The following is a 16,056-nucleotide window of genomic DNA, read 5'->3' as shown; positions in this document are numbered from 1 at the left end:
ACCCCTTAACATACCATGAAACTATGAAACTAAAAACATCATATGGTACTAGTAGGGAGCTGTGAATAATTTGCCTATGACAGTGGTTTGTAAAGCTATTCTTTTAGTAACTAAGACTAATTACTTGGCTAAGTGCTCTTTGGTGGATGGATATGCAACTTGCTGGTGTTGTCAGTCTCTGGATTGTGGCTCCATAGTCTCCCTGGGATTGTCAGGAGCTGCGCAAAGGCCATTGTTACTGTGAATAGCTTGTGATTCATTTTTTTGTGGGTGGCAAAAAATAAAATTGTAATTATTGCTTTGAACTTTATATAAAAGCTGATGTTTTTTTCTCCCAAAGGAAAAGTTGTTATTTTTATATAGGTATCTGTGAAAGTGAAATACTCCCTAAGTTTTGCTGTCATTGAAACACTTACCTCCCCCAGTGCACTTCAAGACTGTATTGTGTTAGACATAGTACAGATTCAGAATGATTCTTTAGGAGAGAAATCCATGTATTATCCAAATTAAAAAGAGAAATGTCGAGAAAGATGCACAGAAGTGGGATGCTGTGATGAATTATAGTGTAAAAATCCCTTTTTCTGGGTTCCTATGCAGTGTAGGAGGCACTTGGCCAAAAACCTTGTGGATGCACAGGAGCTCTGCTTTTCTTTCTGAGTGACTCAACTCACTGCAGCATCTTCCTCAAATATGAGATCTGGCAAATGGAGAACTTGTCTGCATTGTGCATTGTGGGGTATGAAATACCCCATCCAGCGGGATGGAGCAGCCACAGCTTCTCTGGGCAACCTGTGCCAGTGCCTCAGCACCCTCACAGGGAAGAATTTTTTTCCTAGTATCTAAACTAAACCTTCTCTCTGTCAGTGTGAAGCCATTCCCAATGTCTTGTCACTCCAGGCCCTTGTCCAAAGTCCCTCTGCAGCTGTCTTGGAGCCCCTTTAGGTGCTCTAAGGTCTCTTTGGAGCCCTGTCATCTCCAGGCTGAACACTCCCAGCTCTCAGCCTGTCTGCATAGCAGAGGAGCTCCAGCATTCCTGGGTGTCACAATCAGCCTTACCAAACCAGGCTGTGAGGCTTTCCAGCCTGCAGCCTCAGCCATCAGGCTGTACTGCCTCTCCAAGCCTGTTGGCAATGGTGCTTTTTGATAATAAACTATCTCAGAAGCCAAATCTCAATTTCCCAAAACTCAAGTTTATTTGTGTGGATTTGTAAGAATGATATGTACGTGGTACTCACTGAAGAAGAAGATTTTATGATTGACTGGGAGCAGATTTAGATGAAAAGTGAAGATTTGTCAGGATCCAATCTCTAATTATTAGAGGGAAACTGAAAAGTTTGAATTCAGCTCTTATATTTCTTGAAGTCCCTGCTGTGAATCTGGAATTTGTTGATGTGAGACCATTTTGGTTAATGAAAATGAAGGATAGAATTGCCAGGGAGTATCTTGCCTATAAATTCTCCTGTTTCTTAGCAGAGCCTCTTCCCCTTCCCCAGCTGTGCTTGAATTTTTCAAGATCTTTGGAGTGTGTGCTTTATATTTTTGAAAGATTCACTTCATCTGTGCTTCAGTCCTTTACAAAATACATATATATCATATAAACACATGGGGAAAACATTTTTTGTGGGAGCAAGTTGCTCATACCTATTACAAATTTAGAATATACAACTGTTGACTGCATGGAATTGATCCAGAGGTTTGTCAGGCTCATCTGAGTGTCATCCTGCTCTGATGGGGAACAGGGGAAGTCAGTAGGTTAGAAGTGAGACAGGACTTTTCATACTCAATCTTCTGTGAACTGCAGGAGACCAGAGAAATACATTTGTGGCATGCCTTGGCAGCAGCAGCAGAGCTAAGAGTGTCAAGAGGGCTGTGTTTGATTAAAAATTATCATGCCTGGCTGCTGACACACAGATTTCCCCCTGCCCCAGTCTTGGTGTTCTCTTCAGCTTCTTCTCAGTGTGTGTGTCTGCACCTGCATAAAGGAGATCCTTTAAACAGAATTGAATCAAATAGCTCTCATAATGTTTTCCCTTATTGCTAACATTTGTCACCTTGATGCATCAGTGAGGAGATGAGTCGAGACACAATGTGCTGTAAAATAACTGCTTGATGAATCAAAATGTGAGTTCAGCATCAAGTGGCTTCGTTAATATGATGCAAGTTTCCAGGTAAATAAACTCATAAATTGCCTTAGTATATATTACCTTTCCTAAATTCAGCCTGCCCTTCCTCCTACAAGAATAATTGTTCTGTTGCATGATTACTAGTGGAGATGTTGCTGTTCTGCCAACAAGACTCATTCATTTGGGCTCTGAAAACTGGGGGTTTCTTAACACAACCTTCAAAAGGTTCCAGGTGACAGAGTTCAGTTCATGCCAAGCTATACCTGTGTGTAGGGGTCATGTGGGCAAACAGCAGCTGAGAGTTTGGTCTGTTGTTGTAGTTTTTGTATTGAATCATAGAATTGTTACAGTTGGAAAAGACCTTTAAAGATTATCAAGTCCAAACATCAACCCAGCACCACTTTCATGTTTACCTTTAAACCATGTCCTCGAGTGCCACGTCCACATGTTTTTTGAACACTTCCAGGGATGGTGACTCCACCACCTCCCTGAACAGGCTGTTCCAGTGCTTTACAGCCCATTCAGTGAAAACATTTTCCCTAATATCCAATCTGAACTTCCCTTGGAGCAACTTGAGGCCATTCCTTCTCTACCTGTCACTTGTTACCTGGTATTATATGTGCCTTTGGGGGACTCTATGCAGTAGGAGAACCTGGTTGTTGCTTGAAGTGGGAATGTACTTTTGTTTAGAGTGACTGTTTTAATACAAAGTGATAAAATAATACAAGCAAAGCCATATTTTTGTCTTGATTTTCCAGTTATCTAATTAAAGTGGTTCTAGTGGCCTTGAATCTACTGGTGTATACACCCTGCAATTTAATATCCTTTCTTTCTGCTACCTAACAACTAGCATCAAATAGGTGGTTTGATTTCTTCAGATGAATGTTTTGTTTTGTGGCTTCTGAGGGAATCACTGACTATTCAAATGGAGCTGTTTATGCTGAAAAGCCAAGCAAACCCACTCTTCCTTCTCTTTTTGCTTCCCTCTGTAGGCTCCTTCATGATGGTGAACAGCTCTGGGAGAGCATCAGGGCAGAAAGCTCACTTGCTGCTGCCTACACTGAAGGAAAATGACACTCACTGCATTGACTTCCACTATTACTTGTCCAGCAGAGACCGTTCCAGCCCTGGCTCTCTGAACGTCTACGTGAAGGTGAATGGAGGGCCACAGGGCAATCCCATCTGGAATGTCTCAGGAGTTGTGACAGAAGGATGGGTGAAAGCAGAACTTGCTATCAGTACTTTCTGGCCACATTTTTATCAGGTATGAGTTTGTAATGTTTTTCTCTCTTTTTCCTTTGAACGTGTGTTGTTAGCAGTAGGTGTTTTGGAAATTGCTGCTCACCTCTCTGAGGTTTTCCTCTCTGAAGGAATTTATGTGTAGCAGTTCCATAGGCCTCTTGACATATTTCTTCCTGCCTCAACCTTTTTCTTTAGCTGTAGTTAGGTCATAGAGTGATGGATGGGAGTCAAATCATTGGCAAGTTAAGACCCACTTGTTTGTGATGGAATGGGCACATAAACTGAGCTGTATTGGCACTTTCCAGGGCACCATGTAACTAAAACAGAGTGTCTAGATGTGAAACTCTCTCTGCCTAGACTTGCCTGAACTGTTCCTGACCCTTGGTTGATTCCTTAAGAAGGAATATTTGTTCACTCAGCTTTACTTCTGGACTTTTTCTGTGCCCATATGGAGGGATAACATGCATAAGCTACTAATAAATCTTGTACCATCCTATCAACATGGGTATATTCTCCATCAGATCCACTATTCCTCTCCTTTTTAGGACTGTTTGTAACACAGTTGTGTTTATTTATGATACAGCATAATTGTATTTATTGTCCCAACCCTGGCAGTGTTCAAGGCCAGGTTGGCTAAAGCCTTGAGCAACCTGCTCTGGTGGGAGGTGTTCCTGCCCAGGGCAGGGGGTTGGGACTGGATGATCCATAAGGTCCATTCCAACCCCTAAAATTCTATGATTCTATTACATTTTTTTTCTTTTAAACTAGGACGAAGCTGAGGAACGTTATGGATAAGTTGTTTTTTGATTAGATGAGTTTTACATCTCCCTGTTAGTTGTTCACTTCAAACTTCATATGGCAAATTTGCAGCCATTGTTTGCACACAAGGAACTCACTTGTTGTTAGGTGTTAAAGGAGTGGTTTTGCCTTGTTTTATATTCAAGGTACTCACAAAATAGAAAGCCTTCCTTGTAGGAAAAGTTGATGTACATATGATACTAATAAAAGACATGAATGAGATAGGAATTATGATAGAATAAACTATGAAAAGTCAGCAAATAGTCTGTGGATAGAAAACAGCAGGTAGAAAAGCTTCTCTTTTATTTTTTGCTTCTAATAACTGGGTAGGAGGTCTGTAAAATCTGAGCTGAAGTTGAAAGCTTTAATGTTCTGCCTCTAAAAGAGTTGTGGCTATCAGCAGACTCCACAGAGCACTAAGCTGGGGAGAGGAAGGGATAAAGAGATGCAAATGTGTGGAAAGTGGTGTTTTAAGGGCAGTGCACAACTCGTGGCTGTTCTGAAGGCACACTGAAGTGCTTCTGCTCCATTCATATTAATGTGAACCTGGGCACGAACCAGAATTTGCTTCATAGTAGGTGCTCCACAGAGATAACAGAAATGATCTTTCACCCAGATAATCAGTGCTTGAAAAACCTGGAAAAAAGAGTCTGATCTCACACCAAGAGAGATCTTGCTCTTAGATATACCCATACTAGGCTTCCTGAGCCTCACTTCAGTCTTTTACAACTCCTTTTGCAGGTCAAGTTTGCTTTTCCTAAGGAAAAAGAAATCCTTTAAAATCAAAGAAGAATTTATCACTGCAGCACAAAACTGAACAGATTGGCAAGCAGCAGTAACTGCCCAGGAAGTGTTCCTTCCTACAATTTTATTTTTTTTAAATTTTTGATGGCTGGGGGTGATATTTCCTTCTGCTTATATTGGTAATCTTACACCTTAAGTGTGGCTTTTAAATTTTGAAATCTGTCCTGCTATTATGGGGATCTTGTCTTCAGTTCCTGATTTTATAAGCCATCTTGCTGATGGTCTGCAGTCCTGTGAGTTCCTGCATTTAATCCAAGGTCTAAAGAAAACAATAAAGAGACCTTTAAGCTTGAAAAAGGAAGAGGAAAAATTACTGGTATTTGGCAGCCTAAAGTAATGCTCCTGGCTAAAGGAGTCTAGAGATGGCAGGACAACAAAGCTTGGGTATGTTACTGCCTCATTTCACACTCAACATCTCTAGGATGTGCCATTGGAGTGTTATTTAATAAAATCCTGGGATAGTTTGGGCTGGAAAGGACCTCAAAGCTCATCTCATTCCAATCCCTCTGCCATGGGACACCTTCCACTAGCCCAGGTTGCTCCAAGCCCCATCCAACCTGGCCTTGGAACACTCCCAGGATGGTGCATCCACATCTTCTCTGGGAAACCTGTGCCAGTGCATCACCATCCTCAGCTTTAAAAGAAAATTGCCCACCTGGTGAACCTTTTGTACACCAGAGGCCTGAGAGTATGTTCTGTATTTTGAAAGCATCAGGTAACATGGGAAAACCCAACATTTTGCCCTAAATGTTGAAATCCACATCAGGCAAAATGTGGATTATTCTCTCAATGCACAGAAATTACACTATCCCAAAGTGTGAAATGCATCAGCAGTTCAGTCAGGCAAACCAGTCTGAAGCTATCTGCCCTGGGTCTGAGGCTTTGAGAAGTACTTTGAGCATTGGAGATGTGACTAGTGGAAAAGTAGTAACCAAGGCAGTTGCAAGAGGTCATGTTTTAGGTCTGGCAGCTCTGTGCAAGGGTCATCTGAGTCATCTGGCTCCAAGAGCACTCTGCTGAGCTAGAAACATGGAGAGGGTGAAGATTTATCATGTCTACCCTAGAGTTACTTGTACTTGGATTCCCAACCTGCAAAGGTTTTTAGTGTAGCGAGAAAAAAGCTGTAATAGTTCTTGGAGAAAGGTAATACATGTAATCTTGAATTACTGCTTGCCATAAGGATGAACTTAGTCCCAGAATGCACCAAGGGCAGCACTAGAGCCTGCCAGGAAGGTGTTTTTTTGATATATAGCAAGGGATGTTATTGATCCATGCCTGAAGAGAACTGTTGTAGCACAACAGATGAGCTGTGCTACGCTGCTAACACAGACATTGCTGGTAAATCACAGAGTGAAATGTGGGGTTGTTTATCGGTAAGGAAACATGAAATGACTTTGTATTTGCAGTTCTCAAGAGCATTTAAGAATGTTTTCTTAAGAGGAAAGCTTTGTGTTTTGTCACCTGCATTAATTTTTGAGAAGCTCCTTCCAAGTAAAGCGAAGTTAAATGCTGTGTCTCAGCCATTGTGCTGCACTTCCGATGGGCTTTAAAAGGCCATGAGAGTAATTCACTGGGAAATTTGCAGAAATGGACCCCTAAGCATTAATTCCTTTTCATCATGGAGGGTCTCAATTCCCTCTTTCCAGGAAAGCCTGGGTGCTTCTATGCGTTTGGTAGGGATGAGATGCTGCAAAACACGTAACGAGACAACAGTGCAGAAGTTTGAACTGGGAAATAACAAGAATGAATGTAAAGCAGAACAGAATAAAATGATCAAACAATATGGCTTGAATTGAGAGGAATCCTCTACTCTTCCAGGTGCATTCTGCAGCAGTGTACATGGATTTTTTTCAAGGCTGACTCGGTTGTTACTGGATTAAGTTATATTGTGCTGTATTAAAGACTCTGCACATGTTAGTAATTAACTGAACACAATTCTCTGTGTATCAGTGCTTACTTTTGCCACACACTCAGAGCTGATGCCAATGCCTTGGAGAACTTTTCTTTCCAAGTTCTTGGCTTGCAGGAAATTGAGAATTAGTTTATTGTGGCTTAAGGCTTCTCACTAATGCAAAACTAAAATCAGGTTTTGTAGCTGTAATGTTGCACTTTAATTCAAGTCTGAAGGGAGTTGGAGCATTGCCTTACATGACCTTCCCAGTATATGTAATTTTTATCATGAATGACATTTAATTTCTAAAGTAATTATAATTTCCATCCTAAGAACTCCTGTTTTATGCTCTTACTTTATACAGGTCCTAAAAAGCCTATCAAGGCCCTTGATAACAAAAAACATTTATTGATGGGGTTTGGATTATTTGATCTTCCAGAGATTTGCTTCCTCCCATTGCTCCTTGGGCAGCCTAGTTTTGTCCACCCTAGAGTAGGAATTTGTTTCTACATATTTTTAGCACCTTAGATTTTCTTAGTTTATATCTTTGCCTGTTCATTTGGGTGTTCTATCTGCTTTTATCATGTCCTTTTTTCTTATTGATGTATTTCAGGTGAGCTCACATCTGGTTGTATTTTGAAATGGGGGAACAGGTCTTAGGAAGTCATGGAAATATGAATAGAAATTGTTTGGGAAGTCATAATGCAAAGCAAAATTAATGACAGAGTCCTGTACTTAGGAAGGACAGACTGGTCTAAATTCACAGCCAGAGCATTGGGACAGTTTAACTTTTTACTGTACTCAGTCTGCTGAAGGAGATGAAGAGGCTCAACAGTGGCAGCCTGGGAACACCAGCTTTTATTTAGATTGAAAAATAAGTGGGGAAAACTGGTTTTAAATAGTTAACTTTGTGTTCTAGCAGTGCATTTTAGAAGTTGCAAATGACTGAAATACTTTCTCCTAGGGAACAAGGAGCTGCACTAGAATACTGCTCTGCTGGCAATAGCTGTGCCAGCTGAACGTGTTCATTAACTCTGTCCTTGAAAACCTGATTGTATACTCATGCAAAAATGAGCAGTTCAGTACAGTGTGAACATTACCTCAGTAAGATGGAATAAAATTGGGAATATCCCGTTCAAATGCAGAGGATAGCATCTATTACACCTCCACCCGTTCATTTTTTAACATAGTAAAAGATAGCACTTCATTCCTTTGGGGAGAGAATCACTAATTTTAGAGGGAGCATCCCCAGGATGTTGACTAATCAGTCTGCATTTTTTTCTATTGCAGTTTAGCATTTCCAAACTTCCCATTCCTTGTAGAGTCATAGCATATCTCAAGTTGGAAGGGACCCATAAGGACATCGAGTCCAAATCCCTGTTCATCACAGGACTATCTAAAACTCAGCCATGTGACTAAGCATCTTCCAGATGCTCCATGAACTCAGGCTTGGTGCTGTGACCACTTCTCTGGGGAACCTGTGCCAGGCATGGACCTCCCTCCCAGTGAAGAATGTTTTCCTAATATCCAACCTGAACTTGCCCTGACACAGCTTTATTCCATTTTCCCCTGTCCTGTCACTGCATCCCTGAGATATCAACATCGTCCCCTCCACTGCTCTCCATGAGGACATCATAGACTGTGACAAGGGCACAGTCCTCAACTCCTGTCCTACTATCCTGGAATTGTTGGCCAAACTGCACCAGAATTCAATAATATTTTCACCTGATTTTTAGTTAGATTATTTGACAGCAATTAACTTAGTTTTAATGATGTCTTTATCAGTTTTTTAGGGTTCTTTTCTTCTTGCACTGCTGATTTTTTGGATAGTCTGTATATTTTTAGTAACAGGACAATTTTCCAGGTTAAAATCACAAACCCATAGGGAAGAATGAGATTTTTGTTCATCTACAATTGAAGATGTGCCTTTTCAGACCCAAATTAATGGAATGCTTTCATTATCCAGATACATAAATGAAAAAGGAAAAGCTAGTTAGTGTACCATTAATGTAGAGAAACACTACACGGGATTTTTAAGAAGTCTCAGATCATGTTAGTTCAATTCAGGCAAAGGCAGAAACAACTTTATTATATTTGGGAGAATCTTATTTCAGTCCAGTAACTAGAACATCATCCTTTGCTCATAATTTGCTTCCTAATACTGCCAGGCCCTGCATGTCAAGTGGAGAAGTTTCTCCAGAAGAATCCATGCATGGTTATTGAGTCAGTAAGAGAATTCTATCTCATCTACAGCTTTCTTCAGCTTTCCAAGGCATACTGAGAACAAGGCTGAGGAAGTTGGGGCTGTTCAGCCTGGAGGAGAGAAGACTGTGTGGAAACCTCAGAGCAACTTTTCAATAACTGAAGGGGCTACAAGGAGCTGGAGAGGGACTCTGTGTTAGGAACTGCAGTGATAGGACAAGGGGTAATGGGTTCAAACTGAAGGAAGGGAAGTTTAGTTTAGATATTAGAGAAAAGTTTTTTTCCTGTGAGGGTGGTGAGACACTGTCCCAGGTTGCCCAGGGAGGCTGTGGCTGCCCCAACCCTGGCAGTGTTCAAGGCCAGGTTGGCTAAAGCCTTGAGCAACCTGCTCTGGTGGGAGGTGTCCCTGCCCAGGGCAGGGGGTTGGGACTAGATGATCTGTAACGTCCATTCCAACCCATAAATTCTATGATTCTATGTCAAATTATTATCTACGTAATACTCCTGGACTGTTGCTTAAGTGAATATAGTCGTGTTCATACACAGGCTTCTCTTTGCTTTTCCAAATCAGAGATGCACATAGTTGTCTCTAATATTAGGCACTATTGCTCTAACTGGGTTTTTTTTCATTCCAAACAGGTTTGCTGTGCACTGACATACTGAAATACCTTGGTATCCCTTCATTATTAACTATGAAATGCCTTGGATGACTCAGACATTGGAATCAGAGCAGAATATGGGACTGGAGAAATGCCTAGTGTGGATACACTTTTTAAGAATTATCTTTATTTTGTATTTCAGGTGATATTTGAATCAGTCTCTTTGAAAGGACATCCTGGGTACATAGCTGTGGATGAAGTCCGAGTTCTTGCCCATCCATGCAGTGAGCACTCTTTGTTTTTCTAACTGTATCAATGTGTTACATGTCAGGGTTTGCAGTCTGAAGGAGTGATTTACCCAACTGGGTCAACAATAAACTGGATTCTTGTATCCCCTAAAAACATTCAGCCTTGCATAGTCACCTAACCTTACAAGTTATGCAAAAGGCTCTCAGTCTATAGCTAGTGCTAGCACTTCTGTGGAATTCTCTCTTCCTTTCTTGTTCTGAACACATAAAACTGATGGTTTGATTGTTTTTGAGTCATATTGCTGTAGAAAATCATATAAAACACATCTCCTAATATTCTGTGTGGTCAACATAAGAAAAGAACCAGGAAACAAATTGTTTCAGTGTTTCCTTGGTAAAGGGCATGTCCCTAAGGTCAGTGTCTCTCAACAAATGTTAAACCTGCTCAGCACCTCTGTAAAGATATTAAAAACAAATCTTATTCAGACAGTGCACTTGCACAGAAGTAGAAACTAATGCAGGTTCATTACACTGTTCAACAGTGTTAGTGCTGAGTTTCTTCTCTCGCAGATACAACAATAAGCTCAGATTTATTTACTTATTTGTTATACTTAAAGAAACCTTGAGCCTCAGTCTGTGATTCTGAACTTGTTTGGTTTCTTTATGCACCTACAGTGTGGCTTGAGGTCTTTGTCTATGTTATGTAGGTAATATACTTTCTTGTCAAGATGGTTTTTTAGCAGCTCTTCTCACTGGCTCAGAGTTCCACTAAGTCAGTGACAGCTGTTCACAAAAAAAAATTAAAAATCATGGATTATATCAATGGAGTGAAATCAGCTGGTTTTCCTGCAATCAGAATGTCAAAGAACAGCTGCCATTCAATGTGACAGACATGGTTCTGCCCAAGTTGAACAGGACGTTCCTGATCAGTGCAGTATGGTTAATGGCTCTTTGAGTAAATGATATTTGTATTTACCATGTGCTCATTGCTTGGGCCTTTGGGTGCATTTACTTCATTAGGAAATACTTGCAGTCTGTATTTACCAGATGTTGCTGATAACTGGCAGCATCCAGACAATCCCCAAATGGGCTGAGTGCCTTCCACAGACGGTTGGGTGATGGCTGCTCCCTTTACTGGGAAAAAGGCCACTGAACAAGCCACAGGGCAAAGCCTTGACAAGAAAGTTATGGGATTTAAAAGAGATAGACAAGATGCTGTGCTATACCCCTGCTTAGTGAAGCAAATTGATTTTGAATACATTACTTCAAGTATATGCAGGTCCTTCTTCAAAATTAAGTGCATCCATGGTGACTCAACACCAAAATGATTCAAACAGGGTTTGCTTTTTGATTAATCCCTTTGCAACCTGCAGCAGACAGAGCTCATTACAAGCTGCAAGTTCTCTGCAGTCTCTGGAAATGTTTCTCCTGTCTGATTCTCAGTGTTGCTTTTGTGGTTCAGCGATGACAGTCACCAGGGTAAATGTCACCCACGTGTTCCATTGACTTGCACAGGCTTTGCCCCTCAGATTATTTTTACAATAGCTATAAATCAAAACACAAGGACCATGAAGCTCCCAGTGACCCCAGAGGTTACTGAAATCATTGGTCTTATTTCTTCATTTCTGCTTTACCTTCACAGATGACAGTATAGCAGACAAACTGAAGTATCAGCAAAACCAGTGAAATGCCCCTAATGACACAGTAATGGAGAAAAATAAACATCTTGCTGGTGTTGCCTTTTTTTAGCTTTGTCCTGTGAAGGAATGCACTGGAATATCCATTTTCATATGCTAAGAGCTCTTTGTGTGCATGAGCCCCTGCCACCACAGGACAGCCCTATGCTCCAGAAGTTGTGCAGACCAAAGGACCAGGAGTTTGGGGTTAGTGTGAATGCATCTCTGTATTTGGAGCTGACCTAGAGCTGCAGACTGCAGGCAGAAAGTGCTAGAAATTAGCCTGTAAATGCCATGTAGAACATGTGTCACCCACAGATAGTTTTCCTGTAAACTTTGCTGCAAATTCCTAATGCCCAGAAAGCAGGATGGTACAGAATTACTGTCCTTCAGGAGCTATCAGCAAACTGAGCATGTGGTGAACGGGACACAAGTGGATGAAAATTTTTGGCATGATGTACAGATATGTTCTCTGTTCATGTGCCTGTGGTACACATATACTTGTATGTCCAACTTCATGCACAGCCACAGATGCTCACAGCCTTTTCAAGCTATTTGATTCCAATAGAAGAAGATAGGTTGGAATGTTCTCTGAAATGATGTATTTCATCAGAATCTGATCATACTAGAAAATTTAAAGATGAAGGTGAAAAACTCTGACCTTTATAGGCTCGTTAGGGCTATTCAGTGTGTCCTACTTAAAGTTTTCAAATGGTGCACAAACATGAAGCCTGGCAAGACCTAACTTCACTTAAGGCATCAGATTCACTATTGTCATCTTGTTTATACTTTTGTAAGTTAAATTAGAGACATAACTGAGGGTGGTATTTAGTCAAAAGGATAATCCCCTGATCTAGTTCCTTTGTGAAGAAATGCAGCGTCTGCATTTTGATATCAGTGGTTTAATTTTGAACCATTGCTGAATTTAGTGTCAGCAAAATACTGATATCAGTGATCTTGAAGTAAATCAGTGATACAATACTGTCAGTTACATGAATATTTCATTTAATATCTGATTTGATATTAATGCTGCGTTATTGTAAAGGTCTAGGACGTATTTGATAGTCAATAAAATACAAAGGATAAAAGACCCTTGTGCAAATGTGGTTTGGGTCAGTCATGCTTGGCAAGCACAGAAGCATTTGATTTTTTTTGACCTTTTTAGAAACACAGTTTTCTGAAGAAAGAAATGACTCAATTACTCTTTATAGCAAGCAGTAAGAAATGGTTCTGATGACCATGAACTTGTGATTTGATCCAAGTCTGTGTTGTCAGATGTACCAGGGCTCTGTAAGATCCCTTAGGCCATCGTCTCTCAGATCCATCATCCACCTCTCTCTGCAGGGAATAGTTCCATACTGAAGGACAGCAAAATCACTTTGTCAAGGATAGCCCTAATGCTTTGCTGAGTGTTTCTGTCTGGGCTGATATGCCACAGTTGGTTACTACCTTGCTCTACCCTTGCAATACTTTGCCTCTTTTGTCAGGAAAAGCACCTCATTTCCTACGACTTCAGAACGTGGAGGTGAATGTGGGCCAGAATGCAACATTCCAGTGCATTGCTGGGGGGAAGTGGTCACAGCATGACAAGCTCTGGCTCCAGGTAAATCAATGCCCCATTTGGGTGGTGTTTTTTCTTGTTTGGTTTTGGTTTTTTTACTTTGCAAGTTAACTAAGTCGATAAAGACTTGGGTGGTGGAGCAGAATCTTTACATCAAGATCCTTTGAAAACTGCCTTAAATAATTTCTAGGTGAGAGTTTAAAATCACAATTTCTTATACAGAAAGTGAAAAAAATGGCCAGGGACAGCAAAATTCTGGTTTCAAACAGATGCCCATCTGTAGACACTCATTCATAAAGCTGAAGAGACACAACAAATGGAATAGTTTTTCCCTTCTGTTTTATTAAACAATCTGCTTTCCTCTCACCCTCCAAAATGTTCTCAGCCCAAAGTCAGTGGCAATATGTTAAGGAAACTTAGTCTAAGATCTGGAATTACTTATCTGGGTAGTGAAAGCAGGCAAAACCAGTTTGCACCCACTGATCTTCTTGCTCCCAGTTTCCTTTGGCTGCATTGATTGCAGATTGTACCTTTCAGTCACTCACTAAAATATCATAAATCACAGAATGGTTTAGGTTGGAAGGGAACTTAAAGCCCATTCCATTCCAACTCCCTGCCATGGGCAGTGTCACCTTCTACTAGACTAGGTTGCTCCAAGCCCCATCCAACCTGACTTTGGATACTTTTAGGGATGGAGTAACCACAGCTTCTCTGGGCAACCTGGCCAGTGTCTCACTACCCTCACACGTGTAAAAATATTGCAGCCCTAGCTCATGGAACACTGTGAATTTCTGAAGAGTAAGGTTAATCTTCTCTTGAAAAATTGTGCCTGTATAAAATCTTGCCTAGCAGTATGAACGCAAAGGTCTGAACAATGTCCAGCATCACAACGAATTAATTGCACGTGGATGCAAAAATGAATCATCTGTGCATCTTCATAACTTGCTTTATTTTTCTCTGCCTTTACAGCAGTGGAATGGAAGGGACACAGCACTGATGGTCACTCGAGTGGTCAACCACAGGCGTTTCTCTGCCACTGTGAGCGTGGCTGACACGTCTCAGCGCAGTATCAGCAAGTACCGATGTGTCATCCGCTCAGATGGTGGATCTGGAGTGTCAAATTATGCAGAATTAATAGTCAAAGGTAGGTTGCATTAAACCAGCACCTTCCTGCAAGAGGAATATTTCCTCCTAGATGACAACTATGTATAAAATTTGACATTCTTTTGGACATTTTTTGCTATTTCTGCTAAAATATGGAAAAAGGTTAAAAGTGGCATGAATTTAAATCATTATCTTAAGCCAAATATTTGAATCTGAACTTTGGATGCAGCAATCTTCATCAGCTTTTGGAGTAATGTGTGGTGACTATGGAGACTTACTGTAGTCAGCAGAACAGTTTGGCTGTCAGCTTCATCTGCTTTCCTTTACAGCATTTTATCAGGGATAAATAGTGCTGTGCTGGAGCACTGCATGTCTGGAGAGACTCCTCAGGGCTGCAGGGAGGAAATGCTGGGGTTGATTCTGCTGATGGCCTGAAGTACAGAGTAGAAGCATCAGTAGTTCTGAAGGATGCTTGGATTTTAGCCATGTTAATGACTGGGATTCAAGAGCTGCACTTGTGTCTGACACATGCAAGGGGTGTCTTAATCTCACCTTCACTAGGCATGTGGTGAAGTGCTGCTCACTGTGCTGCTTTTGTATTTATTTACTTGTTAAACTGAGCCTGAGCTGCACCACAGGGGTGCTGCATCACTGACTCTTCCATGGTGAGATCAGGTGGGTAAGTTGCTCCTAGTGTATTCTGTGTTTGGGGTGGGAGTGAGGTGAGGTGGGAGGAATTGGGAGCATGGGGCTGCCAGAGTATTATTTTATTGATCTAAGAGTTTCAGTTTGCTGTGAGAATGGAGGGCAGCTGTAGAAATGAGATCAAGCTGTCCACTGTACTGCTTTCTGCCAAGTGACTCTGGCATTTGCTGATCAGTGTGCTGATGCCTTTATAACACCTTGGAGTGCTGTGTGGTGCAGATGTTCAGACTATGCAGATCAGGAAGAGAATGCTCCTGTTAGATGCCAAGTGCTTTCAATTCCCACTCGGTGCTCTTGCATCTTGTTCAAATCTAGAGGAATTAATTCATGATTAAAATGGAATTGAGCTGCCAGGAGTAGCATACCTAGGATTGTATCATGGCTAACTAGAGGGAAGGTAGTCTTCCAGGGCAGCCAGGTATCAGAATGTTCCAAGCTGAGTAGGTGCCTGACACTTTCATGTTTATTGATACAAGCAGGGGAAAACTGGAAGAATAAGTGGTGGCATGGCCTCACCTCAAGTGCTGGGTACAGTTTTGGGCATCACAATATAAGAGAGAGATAAAGCTATTAAAGAGTGTCCAAAGGAAGGCAATGAAGATGGTGAAGGGTCTAGGGGAGAAGCTATCAAGAGGGTCTGATGTCACTTCACTCATTCAGCCTGGAGAAGAGGGGACTGAGGGCAGAGTTCATCGGGGTCTGAAGCTTCCTCAGGAGAGGCAGGAGTGATCTCTGCTCTTTGGTGACCAATGACAGGACCCAAGGGAACACATGGAGCTGCATCAGAGGAGGTTTGAGTTGGATATTAGACAAAGGTTCTTCCCCCAGAGGTGTTTGGGCACTGAACAGCTGCCCAGGGCAGTGGTCATGACCCCAAGCCTGACAGAGCTCCAGGAGTTTTTGGCCAATGCTCTCAGGCACAGGGTGCATTGTTCAGGGCTGGAGTTGGACTTTGATGGTCCTTGTGGGTCCCTTCCAACTCAGGATATTCTGTAATTCTAAATTAAACCCATGAATGGTTGGATGTCCACCAGGAGAGATGCTGATAGATTCATTGCTGGATGACTTAGGCAGACACATCTAGTTGGAAAAAACTTTAGGAG

General features: G+C 41.5%; 1 protein-coding gene across 1 annotated transcript in view; it reads left to right on the top strand.

The window, feature by feature from the left end:
• Positions 1-3,115: 3,115 nt before the first annotated feature.
• Positions 3,116-16,056, top strand: part of PTPRT (protein tyrosine phosphatase, receptor type, T) — a gene marked incomplete at both ends in the record, with an annotated part of 272,370 nt that continues 259,429 nt past the window's right edge. The window contains 4 exons of the mRNA XM_009078497.1: positions 3,116-3,387; positions 9,862-9,943; positions 13,071-13,186; positions 14,114-14,288. Coding sequence (XP_009076745.1) covers positions 3,116-3,387; positions 9,862-9,943; positions 13,071-13,186; positions 14,114-14,288 — 645 coding nt within the window. The remainder of the gene's footprint in view (positions 3,388-9,861; positions 9,944-13,070; positions 13,187-14,113; positions 14,289-16,056) is intronic.

Source organism: Acanthisitta chloris, unplaced genomic scaffold (assembly GCF_000695815.1).
Source record: "Acanthisitta chloris isolate BGI_N310 unplaced genomic scaffold, ASM69581v1 scaffold11377, whole genome shotgun sequence".
NCBI classification, from domain to species: domain Eukaryota; kingdom Metazoa; phylum Chordata; class Aves; order Passeriformes; family Acanthisittidae; genus Acanthisitta; species Acanthisitta chloris.
This window is presented reverse-complemented; position numbering and strand designations above follow the sequence as displayed.